The sequence below is a fragment of the Vigna unguiculata genome, chromosome 7 (assembly GCF_004118075.2).
Source record: "Vigna unguiculata cultivar IT97K-499-35 chromosome 7, ASM411807v1, whole genome shotgun sequence".
Lineage (NCBI taxonomy): Eukaryota > Viridiplantae > Streptophyta > Magnoliopsida > Fabales > Fabaceae > Vigna > Vigna unguiculata.
Window position 1 is genome coordinate 34,939,355 of NC_040285.1, and position 15,802 is coordinate 34,955,156.

The window sequence follows — 15,802 nt, forward strand, 5'->3', positions numbered from 1 at the left end:
TTTAATTAAAATATTTGTCTAGTCATGCCAACGCCCATTCTTACTCATTCACGTGACAATTGAAGACCAGCTCTTATGGGAATCAAGAACACATCACCAATTGAAGGGCATGGATAATGTCATTAACTCTGAATCCATTACTGTTTAATTTTAGCTTCAGTTATCATAGAAGGTAAACTTGAACTCTAGCAACTATTCCTCTATCTACCTTTTCCCCCTCTTGAGCAACTATTGAAAATCCAGCTACATGGTGAGTGCATTTACAAAAATGAAGAAATCATCACAAAAGGCAAAGAAAATTCTCTTGTCAGTTCAAAGATTGCCTTTCTCTGCAGAGATATGAAAGAAACTATCTTGGTCACATGTAGCATCAAGGAGATTCAAGAAATTATCATTCTGTCCCAAGAATCCAACATCACCATCAGACATGTGTAGTAGGTGCTTTAATGCAGAATCTGAAGTATCAAGAAATTCATAATTGCCTGAGTCAGACCCAGCTGTGTCATCAAGCTTTGGTTTGTAGCTACTTATCTGTTCATGAACCATGTTCACATCCTCAATGCATGGATTTAGGCTACTAGTTCCATTGTTTTTCACCTGCAATGACACATCTGAACAAGACTCCAATTTAGATGAAGATGAAGGATGTGATACAGGACTTTGACTCACAACAACTCCTTCCTTTCCCTTGACCATGCGAAATGAATTTCCAACCTCAGAATGCCAAAGATGAAGAAAGTGATCAGGGCATGTCGAACTCTTTGGCCACGAATTGAGCAATGAGGATTCCATTGACAACCTTGCCTCTGCCTCAACTCTTACACTTTCCCATTGTACCATGTGACGCGTAGAAGGAGATTCTGACTTGACAACAGTTTGATCCAGAACCAGACATGAATGTTTTTCTCTTAGGGAATGACATGATCGAAGGAGACGCTTCTTTAGATGGGTGTTCCAATAGTTCTTAATCTCGTTGTCTGTTCTTCCAGGTAATTGGGATGCTATAGCAGCCCACCTAAGAGAATGCATGGTTATTTCCAGTTTATATGCAAAGTGAATGTAATATCACAGACTAATGCAACCAAACATCTAAATATAAGAAGCATGAGAATATGTAGGTCTTAGATTACATTATCATTATCTTGTCGGGAAACTTGAAACTCCTCATTTTCCTTGAGTTTTTAATTAGTACATTAAGGATCCATTATGGCAAAAGAATAACAAGATGAGAACATTAAGCATTGAAACAGAAACAATATCCATTGGGGTTAAAGTGACACATTTTTTGAAGATGCAACATGTTTACTAATTATTGAGCAGCTTATGAGTAAAATAAGACTTTAGGACCAAGAGGGTTTGGGTATACGCATGTAGAATTTAACAAACAAATGGAACAATGTAGTACCTATTGCCAAGCATTCCATGGAGTTGAACAATTGTGCTTTCTTCTTCACTGGTAAATGGGCCACGTTTGATACCAGGGCGAAGATAGTTTATCCACCGAAGCCGACAACTTTTTCCACATCGTAAGAGACCTAGTTGTAAGCAAAGGTCAATTAAATGATTTTTCACAGACAAATTAATCCATCTTTAACCATGTCTGCACCTTTCTCCTTTCAGTGTATCAATATTTTACACCCTCTGCATAGCAAGCTTCAAATCCCTCGGTAAACACAAATTTCCAAAACAATTTTCAAGGGGAAAGTACAATTGGATCAAGATAAAGTTCTATGCATATGCCAACAAATTAGGTTATGACAAGTACTTGATGATAACACGATTATTCAACTGTTTTCAATGGTCCATTACTATGAAGGACTGTACTTACCGACCCCCACCCCCGCACGCGCAGAACATAAAGGTACCATAACATGCAGAAATTGGTGTCACGAGAATACAGCAATAGAAAAACAACAATCTGATTTTCTTCATTCTGAAAACAAGTCACACTGAGATTGGAGTTTATCCAAGAGGAAAACGAAAACTTCAATCATAAGAAAACAATCTCTATTCTTCCCTATCTTCAAAACTTTCAAAAAGAAAAATAAAAGTTCTCCTACTTTACAAGAAAATGCAAAAGTAAGGAAGAAGAAAGGGATAAAAGAAATAAAGAAGGGAAAAAAAAAAGAATGATAAGAAAGTGCACCTGCATGTTTGGGAAGTGTACGCCAACTTCCATGACCATGCTCCTTGATGTAGTCAACCAAGGTTTGGTCTTCTTCAGGAGTCCAAGCTCCCCTTTTGACTCCATGTTTCTCACAACAAGGTGCTTTACCCATCCTCACCACTCATTACCACACCCCCAACAATAATTAACACCAGCCTTTCGTAATTTTTTTAATAATAATAAGCTTGCACTTGCACACTGATGACAATAACAATTGGGTCGGTCAGGGTCTACCCATCATGGCCATAAAAAGGAAGAGAGAGAGGGGGATGTAAAAAATGAGAAGAAAAGTGTTGCAGAAGGAAGGGAAAGAAAAGGCTAAATATTAAATGCATGTGTGTATATAGGACAATGGAGGTGCTTAGAGAGGTCCAGGGTCACATTTATAAGTAAAAAGAACATACATACCCTTGTGAAGCAAAGTGGTGTGGTTCTTAATGGCATGAAATAGAGATAAGAAAGTGAGAATGTGAAGAAGAGAGAAGGGGTTGTGCGGAGAGTAAGGGTTGCAGAAAGCCCCACTGAGGAGTCAGATTTTACTGGTTTTTTGAAGGTGGAAAAGTGATGCAGAAAACGAGGGAAGTGATGACGGAAAAGAAAAGGGTGTACTTAAATATGAAAATATAAATCATCATCATCACCTTGAGTGCAATGCAGCTGTGGGGGTTGAGGTGAAGGTCATTTCTTTCTGCACAGCTAAAGAAAAGCAGAAAGAAAAGAGAGGTTTTTGTGATTGTGTTGAAAGACTAGAAAAGATGGAGGCGGTGGGAGAAAAGACAAGATAAGAAATTCAGGAGTGATGGATGGAACTGAAAGGGCATAATAAAAACCATATCCAATGAATGTTTATTGGTTAAGGTGAAGATGATGGTGGGAACGAGGTGCATTTATGTTCCGAACTGCCCATTAGTCAAACCTTGGTCAACATCTTTTTCCTTCTTTTCTTCTTCTCGTATCATCTTCTTTCTTTTATTTTTTTTTATTGTTTATTATAAATTAAAAATTATATTCCTACATTTTTAATCTTTATTTATATATATATATATATATATATTTTAAAGTAGAGAGAGAAAACAGAAAAATAAAAAATTACGTCATTATTTTACTAAAATTTAAAACTTATTATATTTATTAGTTTTTACAAATAATCTTAAATTAAAATACATATAAAAAGAATAGAGATAAATGAAAATACAATATATATATCTCGTAACAAAATCACATAATCTTAGTTTATTATATTTGAGTTTCATTATATCATCTAATTTTTTTTCTTATAAAATTTACAAATTTCATGTCTGAGTATTTTTTAATAACTTTTTTGAATTATTTGATATTCGTTTTAACTGATAACATTGTTTGTAATTATTTAAAAGGATGGATCTGTGGACAAATGTACGTTCTTTTAAATGGATATACAAATAAATGGAAGTGTCAATTTATGGGATGACATTGTTATCTCATTTTTGCAAAAAAAAGAAGATTTGAGAGTGATATATGACCTTTTACCAATATAATCCTGCACTATGAAGAGTGGAAGATGTTTGCATGTGAATGAACTTGTACGAGGTGTGGGAAGAGTGGTGGTGTGTGAGTGATAACACTTGTTACATAATCGGTATTATGTTTTTATATGAGTAGAGTGATATGTGTGTGATACGATTATCGGTATTGTGTGTGGTAATTATTTTTTCAATCATATAAAATAATATTTATTTATTTTAATATTTTATTTAATATTTATTTTTTTAATTTCGTATTATTTAATTTTAATTGTTTTATAACATCAAATTATAAAATCATTCTATTTTTTCATCAAAAGTATTTTGATAACTTTGAAATTCTATCTATTTTTACAATTTTTTTATCTATTACATAAATCAGATATCTCACTAACTTTCACAAAATCTATCTTCAAATTCAATCACTTTATTCTCTAAATTTACTAAAAAACACACACATTTCTATCTTCTCAAATTCGCACACATTTATTTTTATACTTTCCTCCAAATCCATCTTGACAAAGGAAAATGACCTTAATGTTTTGAAACTATAATTATTGAAATAGTTTTTTCTTTAAAAAAAAAACGCATTCTTAATCTTGAGATGCATTTACATCGCATGAGAATGATTCAATAAAAAATGAATCTTAAATTTAAAATATTTATTAAAACTTTGATACAACATACTCTTGTTTACTTGTTTACCTTTAGTATGTTTATTTTGTCTTGTTTAAACTAGTATGATTTATGTTGTGTGGGGTTATGTAAATTTTAGAGTTATCAAAACGGGTAATCCGACTCGACCCGGCTCGACCCATCACCGATTGATGATTTAGTGAGCCAATCTAACCCGGTTCACTTTTTAGCGAGCCAAAAAAATTCGAACCCGACTCGGTCCACCACGGGTTGGTGGGTTAAACGGGTTGGCTCACGGGTTCACTTAATTAAAAAAATAATTTTTTTATTTTTTTTTCAGTCAAAACTAAATTGTAATTCTAATTAAAATCTAAATAAACTTTAATACAATCCAAATACAAACCAAAATAAATAAAAAATACAAATTATTTATGTGTTGGATAAAAAAAATAACCTAACATGACCCAAATATAAAGCCCAACTTAATAAAAAAATAAAAAACACTTGTGTGACCCTTCTATATACGGGCAACCCGACTCACCACGAGTTCAACCCGGATGAGCTGGATTCTAAATAAGTCGGGTCAAAAATCAATCTGTATTGAAATTTGTAAAAAAATTTCAACCCAACCCAACCCGAACTCGTGGTGAAACCAGATTGGCTCGCGGGTTCCAATCCATTTTGACAGTTCTAGTAAATTTAAAGCGAACAAAACAAAATAAATAGTGTTACTTTACCAAACGGTTAAATCATTTCAGATATTCTTATTTTTGTACTACCAATGAAAAATAATTGAGTCAAATAAAAAAGAGACCTAATTACAACAAATATTTTAAAATAAAAACCTAAGTAAGTCTAATAAAAAGCGGAGATCTACTTAAAATTTTGTTAAAAAAAAATTACTTCTGTTATGAAATGATTTAACCTTATCAAACTCTAACCTAAACATTCTACTTGCAACATTTCTCCCAATGAACAAAAATACCAAAGATTATATCTCTTCAACCCTAAAACAACTATATAGGTATTTGAGCAAACAATTATTTTAAATTTCTTTCTAGTTACCGAATAGACTTGCATTGTCTTTTCAAATTTATTTAGAGAGAAGGTTGAGACCTGAACATTTTTAAGCACATTACCTATCAATCTAAGTTGGTAAGTTTATTCTAAACTGAGTTTATGTTAAGGGGTATTATTTTCTTAATTTGATACAAAATGTTTATGGTATTATTATCTCTTGTGATCGCGGATGGTGTAGATTACACAGATCAAAATATTCACCTTGGACTAAAAAATGAAAAATTAAAGAAAGAATTTGCCACGAGGAGCATGACATTTGAAAAGACGGAAAAAGTGCTTATGGGGGAAATGCATATTCTTCTGAAGGGGGCCTTTGACCACCCTTGATGATGGTTCCTTTTTTTGCACACACTAGGAATAACTTCTTTTCCAAGTTCTATTACTCGTACCTTCACCTCACACATTCTATAAAAAGCCCTTCATAAATGAATCCATCCATCTAAGTCATTAAGAACGAAGAACCAATCCATTATTTGAGGTAAAAGAGAAATTTTCAGAGACCATTTACCTCAGAGAGGGAATGGTTAAGATAACCATAGTTGGAAGGATGAGCGATGGATTGCCTCTAGCACAAGGACTGAGATATATGAATGAAGAATATGCTTATCTTTCATGTTACAAGCAACAAGCACAGTTCATTCTCCAAGAAATTTCAAGGGGAGCACTAACAGCATCCAAGATGACTATCCATGTCAACAATTTCTGCTTCAAGTATCCTTCCCTCTCAATTTTTGTTCAGTTCTTTCAATTTGTTTCGAAGTTCGTTTTGGTTCTTATATCGATGAAGTTGCAATTTTCTGTCATGCATCATATTCTTCATTCACGTGTACCCTTTATCACAGGCTAATCTTTCAGGAAACAGAGTTTATGTTGAGTCTATAAACATTAATTCCATTTGAACCATAGAGTTTAAGTTAATGGAGCTTGCCTTTAGGCTTTGTTTTCCTCTTTTGTTTCTGAAGTTGCAATTCTAATGCAATAAATTTGATTGTGATTATATTCTTATAAAGCTACTTGGTCGAGAATGGAGTTGTTTTTATTGTATTATGTGAGTCTACATACCCAAGAAAACTGGCTTTTCATTGCCTACAAGATATTCAAAAGGAGTTTGAGAAGTTTGATAAAACCCTCATTGGCAAAATCACAAGGCCATACAGCTTTGTCAAATTTGGTAATTCCCTTGAACCATTACCCTGCTACAATGTTATCTTTGTCTAGCATTTGGGGATAATGTTTGCTCAATAAGGAAGTGGAGGTCCACATTTTTTGAACCCCCACCCCCCTAACAATGTTTCCTCTCTGTGAAATTTTTGTTTTTGCCAAACAAATCACAATTTCTCTGTCAGATGGTATAATTGCAAACATTAGCAGACAGTACATTGACACAAGAACTCAGGCCAACCTATCAAAACTCAATGCTAACCGGAAACAATATTTAGATGTTGCTAGTGAAGATTTTTACAACATTGTAGAAAGGAAGAGAAATTCAGGTAAGAGTATTCCCCCTCCTCAGACAAGAACATTTTCATATCTTACTTTGATTGTCTGCAGTAAGAACAACATCTTATAATGACAGAAACAATGAGAAGGTTACCAGTTACTCCTCAACCTGAATCCACAATATGGTGTTCTCCACGCCTTGAGGTAGGTATGCTGAAGTTGAAAGCTCCAAATTTTCATTCCCTGTTTTCTTGACAAGAAATGAAGAAAAAAAATGTTAATTTTTCATTTTATTGTTTGGACCACTCACCACAGGTGATTGCTTTGAAATGGACACCTATTATGGTCCTTGTAATTACTTCTATGGCTCTTCTATGGGCTAGCTTAGTCCTCACAGATGACTTTATTATTTCAAGCTGGTGACAATTCCTCATATCAAGACCAAAAGATAACGGTTTAATACCATCAAATTTCAACACTGCATGCAGGAACTTAAACAAATGGTCCACTAGTATTAAATATGATGCAACATTGATGTTGCAGAAAATATAAAGACATGGAGTGGCCCCTTCGGCACCACGTAATCCAGGAAACACAGAGAAAGAGAGAGAGAGAGGGAGAGAGATCCAAATTGAAGAAGAAAATTTCTGATTTGTCAGAGTTTCTACTTTCTACCTTGAAAGTGAAATATTTCCTTTTAAATGAACCAGTACTCTGACTTGTGTACTCACACGAGTTGCCAATAGATATTTATATGTATGTATTAAATGGCGTGTAAATATAGAAAATAATTGATATCTATCAAAGGAGTAAATTGTCTTGACAGAGTTCATTGCTTCGTCAAATTTCTCTCATTATATTTTCATGGTCTATTTGAGCCTTTCTTAATTATTAAAAAATATCACATTCATACTTCATATTATTGAGCAAATAATAATTATTGTTACAGCACTAGTAGATTATTTTACAGATTTTTTTTTTTTTTTACAAACTTTCTACTGTGGTTCCAAATATTCAACTTACTTGTGAACTGTTTTTTCTTATTCTGGTAAACTACTTAAATGTTTGAAAAAGTAAGTTTGTATTCACGTGTATTGGCGTATCTGATAGAAGTAGTAAAATTGACTTGTAAGAATGTAATTACTTCGTAGACATTAGCCAAATAGCACTTAATAAAATGTGATTTTCTGTAAAAACATTGAAGACCACCAGAAGTTTGACTTCTTAAACTAAAACAAAATTACATAGTTGTATGCAACGAAAATTCTAGAAGAATAACAATTAATCATGCGTGAGGCATCGTATTGAAATAATTGGAGGTGGGTAGAAGAATAGAACATACAACTTGGAAAGCAACTTTTATTTTATATTGCTGAAGTTTGATTGTTTTGTGTATGTATAAAATTAGAAAATGATATTATTCCTTGTTGACCAACCCCGAAACATACTTCTCATATGTACATTATCGCATCATTGCTCATACTCATCAAGTCAACTCCAGGCACACAATGGATGAAACCATTTTCCACCATCTGATTTGCATACTTCAGCTCTGAATTGAAAATCTCAGGGTCTGAAATGTTAGCCAAGCATCTATGGTACCCTCCACCAAAGGGTACCTCTGTCATATCATGGATTGCAGCCTCCTGAAGAGTTGAATTTTGATCAAATCCATTCCTCAAACCAAAAGAATCAACTGAATTTGCAGAGTTTACTTGATCCAATGAAAGCCACTCAGCAAATAGCAGTTTTGGTAAGGAGCTTTGACAAGCCTCTTTGGTGAAGTTACAATTCTGTGTACCTTGAGTTGCAAGATTTTGCAGAGAATTTGAAGAGTCCATGGTATCTGAGCTTGAACTAGCATACTTCATTTGGTTGTGAGAATCCATTTCCTTAGCTTTGGCCATTTTCTTTTTCAAATATGAATGCCAGTAGTTTTTAATCTCATTATCTGTTCTTCCTGGCAAATGCTGTGATATCTGTGACCACCTGCCCAATAATATAATTCAAGTTTTTCTCAGCAATCTTCACCACATGTGAGATAAATTAAAACAAAGAGTTTAAACAGTAGTTCTGAATTTCTGTTCTAAATTTCACAGACATACATTCTTTATGTGAATAGTTTGTCTTACTGGTTGGAATATAAGAAGGGACACTCAGAAACACTAGCCAAATGGTATTGGACTAGATTTAAATTTAATATACAACAGAACTGAGGAATAGTTGAAAAGACTTTTTTTATTGTTTTCAATGTTCATCCCTCTTTAAAAAATGAAGCATGGCATCTAAGCCAATCCATGACTTGACTTACTTATCAATTCTTCCTTTTATTTTTCATTTTAAACGCCCCAGTTTCTTTTCTAAAACAGAATTAAATATTAAACTCCTTTCCAATCCAATTGCATTTCCTAGCTTAGCCTCAAATATTGAACTAAGGGAATTTGTCTTTTCCTTTACTTTGCATAACTTCTTATACTAATTAAAGCATAATTTAGATTTAACACCTACTCCTGACATGTATTTATCAATATTTTTGACTGAAAATTACAGATTTTACTTATTCTGTGTTAACTTGGTCATAAAACTGAAACTTTTGAACTGATAAAGTGAAAGAAGATTTACTCTTGTGCCTTACTTGTTGCCTAGCATGTGGTGAAGGGTGAGGATTGTCTCTTCTTCTTGTTTGCTGAACTTCCCTCTCTTTAATCCTGGCCTCAGATAGTTTATCCATCTTAGTCTGCAACTCTTTCCATTCCTTTGCAAGCCTTCACACAAAATGTATTTGCCCCATCAATGTCAGGTAAACATTGAAAATATTATATAAATGCATGTTGGTTTGACTATAACACTTTTGATCTTTGTCAGCAAATATACTTTTACACAAAATGCCAGTTTAGTCTTACCATAAGATGTTAAAATTACGCAAGCCAGAATTATCCAATTAGTTTAGCAAGCTGGATTATGAAATTTTACTATTTTATATCTTTACAAACAATGGTCTCTTTTGTCAAGAAGTCTTAGTGATATTTTCAAAATAGAAAATTTGTGTAAAGTTTTAAAAGAATGGAGTTTTAGTGTAATTTGAGAAAATATGAAGAAGTGTTAGCTTAATTTAGTCTAAAAAGTACACTTCATTGCACTAGTATTACTTTTCCTTACCAATGTATCCTTTTCATACGCAGAATTGATTGGATAAATTTATTAGAATGAATCCAAACAAAGGGCAAAGAAAAGCTTATCAAGACATCTGAAATTTACTGAAGTGAAAGATACCAACATTTCGATTTGATAACATAATCTTTTCTCAAATAAGTGGTAGACATACTTTCAAATAAAGGAAGAAAAACCTTTCTTGAAGAAGACCAAGGATGTCTTCATTTAATAATGCCCTTTGTGTTGTACATACAATACAAGGAATATGCTAAACTGTGGTATGATTCACAAAAGGTCACAACCAGGAAAGAAGAAAGAAACCAACCTGCGTTAATGGGAACAGAACTCCAACAGCCATGACCATGTTTAAGGATGTAGTTTCTGAGCTTATTGTCTTCTTCTGGTGACCATAACCCCTTCTTATGTTTTGGTTTTCCCTTTTCCAATGGCTGGCACCCCATTTTGCCTTGCCTCACACAATTTCACTTCAATGATAGGCTTGGAATTGGATTTTCTATGACAGAACTCACAGAGGTGACATTGCAGACTAAGAGAAGGAAGGGGAAATATTTGATAGGGAAACAGTGCACAAACAGACTTATATATATAAAAGTCCATGAAATAGTGGTGCTTGTGCATTTCTCTTTCCATTACTTATTCACAACGAGCGTTGAAATAACAAAATAAAATGATAAACCAAGAAATTTCTATTCAATAAAATATTTCTGTCCTGCCCCAGAGGGTTGAAAACTTGTTCCACCTTGCTGAAATTCACCCTTGCAGACTCAAAGGGTGCCAGTTTGGAAAATGTTGGAATTTGTGGTATCATTGTTTGCCATCAACTTTAATAGACCACATGTCCAAAATCCCCAAAAGTTACATGATTTGTTTTTAGGTGCAGTATTTTTGGAGTTCTTTATTGCATACTTTGAATACTTCTAACAAATATGAAAGTCTTCACGTGAAGGCCTTCGATTTGTAGAAGATATGAAAAGAGTGTTCAGTCTTTACCTTTTACATAAATTAATCTTAACAGATGAAACTTCATTTTGTTCTTTAGCCAGGTAGAGTGAAGGTAATAATAGAAGAACAGCTATGAATTGGAGGACACTATATATTCATTGAACTAGTATAGTAGACCTAATAGTTTAGGCTTATTCAAGTCAACATTCCTCTCGTGCCGACAAATTCTCTACCGTCCAAGAACAATTAACAAACTATGTAACTAGTTGTAACGCCAAAACACAACAAACGTGCAAAACTCTACAAGACTGATCATTTTTTTTTACCATGCATATCCAAATAATGTATGCATTTCATGTGTAAATTTAAACCCTTTCTGTAAATATGCTTTAGGTTACGAATTTTTATAGTTTTCGTAACTGGGTTTTGCATTTACCTTTTCAGGTAATGCATAACTCTATTTCAAATGAGGCAGCACGTGGTTCTTTTAACTGGTGTCCACTGTTGAATTGAAGGAATGTACGATATGGTTAGCAAGAAGTAATATAATGAAAACTCAGCTAACTTTTCTTCATAGGAAAGTTTTTATTTAAAAGTTATGCAGTTAAGAAACGAGTCTTTGTCCTCATTCTGTGGCTGATGTATGCAGTTGATGAAATATAAATGGCAGAAACAGTGAATCGGGTAAGCGTGTGCGTGCTGAAGAGGTTGCAATAGGAGAAAACTGTCCTTACCATTAACACTTGTAATGTTATTGCAGAAGGAACGTTCGTACAAATTTGGATGAGAATGGAATATGTTTTTGGATTGATGGTGGACAAATCGGGATAAAAAAAATAAAAATAAGTAAAATTGGTGAAATAGATGGATAAAATTTCACCAGAAATCTGCATCCTTGTCACAAGAGGATGAACCCACAGGTATATATATTTTTTTATCTAAGAAAGTTGTTAAGATAAGTTCTAACCTGACTTTAATATATCATGTTAGAAGTAGATTTTAAAATTTATACCTCATTTATATATTATGAATTCATTTTATTTTTACTCGATGTGAAACTTTCAAAGTAAAGTCAAACATTATTTTCTTTTAATACTTTGGAGGATAAAAATTACAAACCGGTGAAAGAAATCAGTTGGTAGATGCACATGTGAACCTAACTTATTCGATGATCATGTTTGATACTAGAATTTGAAAAGGAATCAGAAGATACCCCATGTATATCTTGGAGTTGGTAGTGTCCCTTCAATCACCCATATACCCAACCAGAACAAGTCATTGACTAAGAAAATTATCCCCAATTAGTTTGTGAAGGAACACAGGAATCCCACTCGGACACGACAAAGGTACAGCGTTCGCGAATTTCAGATTATTCAATCAATTCATTACTTTATGAGATCATTAAGGAATCACAATTATTGTTCAGAACCATATTATATTTCTGTCTTTAATTAATATATATACCCACTGAAGTCCCTTTGCCAGATTACACTTTCATTAATATTAAAAATTAAATTGAAAAACTGCACTCACAAAGTTCAATGGGGATAAAAAAATTGTCACGCATGGTTGAAGGTTGGCCTCCTCTAAGTACCTAGAATTATTCAGTTTGTCAAATAATATTAAACAGCAATATTGATGAGAACGAAGAAACATAAAGACTTTTCTATGTGCCCTTTCTAAACCTTCAATAAAATACATATAAAAAACCCTCAATAAACTTAGTTTCAATTATCAAAGACTTATAGGAATAAAATTACCTACATAAAATTGTAGGCGTGGCTCTAAAGGGTGTATTTTCATATACAGTTGAAGCATGCTTTGCTCTACAGCTGTTTGTTTCTTCCTAAACTTAAGGAACAATTAATTATCTTATTCTGTCTGAAACTTGTGGAAAGGAAGAACAATGGTTATTTGCCGACCATTATCTTCCATGGAACAAAGGAATCTTACAATTGTTGTTTGTATGCACTTTTATTAACTAAGGTTATATTCATGACATATTTTGGTCCTGAGAGAAAAGATATTTTCATGTTATCAACAAAAAAGTTAAGATATAGCAGCACCAGATACCTCAATACAACTATAGTATATTGAATTTTAGATCAAATACGTAGATAAATAAACGATATAAACGGAAAAGAGACTTAAATATCTAACATTTTGATGTTTGGGTTAGAAGTGTTATTTGTAACTAATGCAAATGTTTTTTTTTTTTTTCTGGTTGATTGAGGTTTTTATATGGTTTTTAAATCTTAATTTTTGGCCAACATTTGATCTAAGGAGATGATAATGAGTGCAATTACTATATTAATCAGAAGAAAGCAAAATAGAAAAATATGTAATAAATTAACATTGTATACACTGATAAATATTTTATTCTTCAAAATACAATATTTCTTTACTCGACCTTGTGTATAAAAAATCAGTTTTATTCTTTCAAAATTATAAATCATTTGTAAGGACTGATTGTAAATACTCATTCATTTGAACATTATTTATTGAGTTTTTGTTAAAAAAAATCATTTTATTTGGTATCCAAAATTTTGCAATTCTTTTGTTTAAGATTTAATTAGCCGGATAATACTCACCTTCGTTCGAATGTGTCAGTATGGTACCCACTTTCAAAAAGGTGTTACTTGGATCTCAACTTTCAAAAAGATCCCTCAATTATGTCCCTTCCAGAATAAAATTATTAAACTCGTTAACCAATTAGGTCTCTCCCAAAACAAAATTATCAAGGTCGTTAACTTTATTGATGATTTTAACGCGTTAATGGCTTTTCTAAAGGGATTTAATCGAGACATATTTTCAAAAGTTGAGATTCGATTGACATCTTCATACACTAACTACCAAACTGACACGTCTTAACAAAAATGCGTATCATCCTACTAATTAAATCTTCGTTTAAATATTCAAACAAATATTGTTTTATTTGCATGTTTTCATACAGCTCGTTAATCAATTCATTCATTTAGAAACAGATTAATGGATATATTAAAGAATATTAAAAATATTAAAAAACAAGTGAATCAACTACTTCAAAACTAAAAGTAAGATTAACCGTTATTAGGTCATTTTGTTTTTCAAATTCTAAAAACTTTAGATAAAAAAAATCAATATAATAGAAATTTATAAAGAAAATAAATTAAAAGTATCTAAATTTATTAATTATTCAAAACTTAATTAAATTTTATATTTATTATTTTTTAAGTTGTCTTTGAATATGAGAACAGCATGTGTATAATAATATTTTGTTTTAACTTTATTCGTTAGTAATGTTTTTATATAAGTTGAATTGAGTGGTTATTCAATATAGCAAAATTGTTAAACCACATTAACCGAACAACCAAATAGTAAAAGTTTGGTTGTGGTGATTGCATAATTAGTTTCAGTCGAACCAGACCGCACTACATGTTTATTAAATTATTTTGGCACCCACGGTGAGAAATAGATTTTTTATTTATTTATTTTTCATAAGTATTTAACATTTACTACATATTTTTATGGTCCTTTCTCATGTGTTCCGTGACATTATTTGATTTTGTTATGTGCTGTGTAAACCCATGATTGAATAAGATTAAGAGATTGATGACGATAATTATATAGAACAATAATAATATATGTTATAATAAAGTTGTGAAGCAAATTCAAACATGGCCGTTAGTTACATGAGAGATAATGTTTTATATGAACAAACCCCTCTAATCCTAATCCACTGTTTTAAAAAGAAAAAAGAAGATACTAATCTCAAATCGTTGCTTGCTGGCAATAAAATCTCTCAACAAATGTCGACCACAATATAATGCATCACATTTTTTTCTTTTTTAATGTAAATAGTATTATTACATGGCATCCTTTAGGTTATGAGTCTACCAAATTTCCTTTCGAGTTCTTTTTCTTTTATCACTATATTAACATGTTTTATTGCGTTAAAAAAACCTGCGTTAACGTATATGAAGTTGATTTTGTACGTTATTGTAATATATATATATATATATATATATATATATATATATATATATATATATATATATATATATATTTCTAAAATTTTCACAAAGGGACAAACTCTATTTTAGATTCATTCATTAGGATTACCTAGAGTGTCAAAGGGTGTACATACATACATACATACATACATATATATATATATATATATATATATATATATAAAGGTATTTTTGTGAATTGAAGTTTAGCGGACACAGATATTCATGAATATAGATACTATGATACCCGTACCCGTCCCATTAATATACGGCTATCAAAATTATTCATATCTGTGGATAACGAGTATTCATATTTAGGTTAAAATACTCATTTGGTCCATGTTTTTGTTGAAAAATCTCAAATAGGTCCTAAGATTTTTTTTAGTCTCAATAAAGTCCATATTTTTGAAAATGTGTAACAATTAGGCCCATAGTATAGAGTTAACGGTGTTAAAAATGTGCCACGTGTCAGCTCTACATTTTTTTGAATTTTTTTGAATTTTTTAAAAAAATTTTAAATTTTTTTTTAATTTTTTTTTTTGAATTTTTTGAATTTTTTATTTGAAAATTATTCATGCCACGTGTCACGTCAGTATTGTGCCACATGTCAAGTCAGTAAGGTGACACGTGTCAAATCATTGTCTGAATCTCAATTTGGTCTATATATTTGTTATTTTTATTACATTTCAGTCCATTTTTTAAAATTTTTTTAAATATATTTATTTTAACTTTTTACAAAATTATTTTAAAATTTTATATTTAAATTTATAAAATTGTTAATTTTAAACCAACTATAACATTTGTATATAAATTATTTAAAACAATTTTGTAACAAGTTAAAATAAATATTTTATAATTTTAAAACAAAA

At 31.7% G+C, this 15,802-nt stretch overlaps 3 protein-coding genes across 9 annotated transcripts; 1 reads left to right on the plus strand and 2 right to left on the minus strand.

Annotated features, from left to right (window-relative positions):
• Positions 1 to 25: 25 nt before the first annotated feature.
• LOC114189481 (transcription factor MYB41-like) lies at positions 26 to 3,001 on the minus strand. 5 transcript variants are annotated; one of them, XM_028078054.1, is made up of 4 exons: positions 2,147 to 2,214; positions 1,829 to 1,933; positions 1,406 to 1,535; positions 26 to 1,015 (listed from the first exon to the last, which is right to left on the minus strand). In XM_028078054.1, exons 2-4 carry the CDS (start codon positions 1,866 to 1,868, stop codon positions 313 to 315), a joined length of 873 nt encoding a protein of 290 aa, XP_027933855.1. In that variant the 5' UTR covers positions 1,869 to 1,933; positions 2,147 to 2,214; the 3' UTR covers positions 26 to 312. The 5 variants fall into 5 exon arrangements, with proteins under 5 accessions (XP_027933855.1, XP_027933854.1, XP_027933853.1 ...); XM_028078053.1 differs by lacking the exon at positions 1,829 to 1,933 and adding an exon at positions 2,809 to 3,001 and having other exon boundaries at positions 27 to 1,015; positions 2,147 to 2,365; XM_028078052.1 differs by lacking the exon at positions 1,829 to 1,933 and adding an exon at positions 2,576 to 3,001 and having other exon boundaries at positions 27 to 1,015; positions 2,147 to 2,365.
• A 2,726-nt stretch (positions 3,002 to 5,727) lies between these two features.
• On the plus strand, positions 5,728 to 7,645 carry LOC114189484 (25.3 kDa vesicle transport protein). Of its 3 annotated transcripts, none has more exons than XM_028078058.1 (5): positions 5,728 to 6,096; positions 6,396 to 6,556; positions 6,732 to 6,875; positions 6,962 to 7,033; positions 7,141 to 7,645. In XM_028078058.1, the coding sequence occupies exons 1-5, from the start codon at positions 5,906 to 5,908 to the stop codon at positions 7,206 to 7,208; spliced, it is 636 nt and encodes a 211-aa protein (XP_027933859.1). In that variant the 5' UTR covers positions 5,728 to 5,905; the 3' UTR covers positions 7,209 to 7,645. The 3 variants fall into 3 exon arrangements, with proteins under 3 accessions (XP_027933859.1, XP_027933858.1, XP_027933860.1); XM_028078057.1 differs by having other exon boundaries at positions 6,962 to 7,029; XM_028078059.1 differs by having other exon boundaries at positions 6,962 to 7,029; positions 7,314 to 7,645.
• A 334-nt stretch (positions 7,646 to 7,979) lies between these two features.
• On the minus strand, positions 7,980 to 10,611 carry LOC114189483 (transcription factor LAF1). Its single transcript, XM_028078055.1, has 3 exons — positions 10,304 to 10,611; positions 9,461 to 9,590; positions 7,980 to 8,814 (listed from the first exon to the last, which is right to left on the minus strand). Exons 1-3 carry the CDS (start codon positions 10,437 to 10,439, stop codon positions 8,277 to 8,279), a joined length of 804 nt encoding a protein of 267 aa, XP_027933856.1. The 5' UTR covers positions 10,440 to 10,611; the 3' UTR covers positions 7,980 to 8,276.
• Positions 10,612 to 15,802: the final 5,191 nt, after the last annotated feature.

What these genes read in the sequence shown, in the direction of transcription:
- LOC114189481 (XM_028078053.1), bottom strand. Translation starts at nt 2,279, where the DNA reads ATGGGTAAAGCACCTTGTTGTGAGAAACATGGAGTCAAAAGGGGAGCT. An exon ending in TACACTTCCCAAACATGCAG is followed by an intron (nt 1,536 to 2,146) that starts GTGCACTTTCTT and finishes GCTTACAACTAG; the next exon opens with GTCTCTTACGATGTGGAAAA. An exon ending in CATGGAATGCTTGGCAATAG is followed by an intron (nt 1,016 to 1,405) that starts GTACTACATTGT and finishes GCATTCTCTTAG; the next exon opens with GTGGGCTGCTATAGCATCCC.
- LOC114189484 (XM_028078057.1), top strand. Translation starts at nt 5,906, where the DNA reads ATGGTTAAGATAACCATAGTTGGAAGGATGAGCGATGGATTGCCTCTA. An exon ending in ATACAGCTTTGTCAAATTTG is followed by an intron (nt 6,557 to 6,731) that starts GTAATTCCCTTG and finishes TTTCTCTGTCAG; the next exon opens with ATGGTATAATTGCAAACATT. An exon ending in GGTGTTCTCCACGCCTTGAG is followed by an intron (nt 7,030 to 7,140) that starts GTAGGTATGCTG and finishes CACTCACCACAG; the next exon opens with GTGATTGCTTTGAAATGGAC.
- LOC114189483 (XM_028078055.1), bottom strand. Translation starts at nt 10,439, where the DNA reads ATGGGGTGCCAGCCATTGGAAAAGGGAAAACCAAAACATAAGAAGGGG. An exon ending in TTCTGTTCCCATTAACGCAG is followed by an intron (nt 9,591 to 10,303) that starts GTTGGTTTCTTT and finishes TTTTGTGTGAAG; the next exon opens with GCTTGCAAAGGAATGGAAAG. An exon ending in CACCACATGCTAGGCAACAA is followed by an intron (nt 8,815 to 9,460) that starts GTAAGGCACAAG and finishes ATTATTGGGCAG; the next exon opens with GTGGTCACAGATATCACAGC.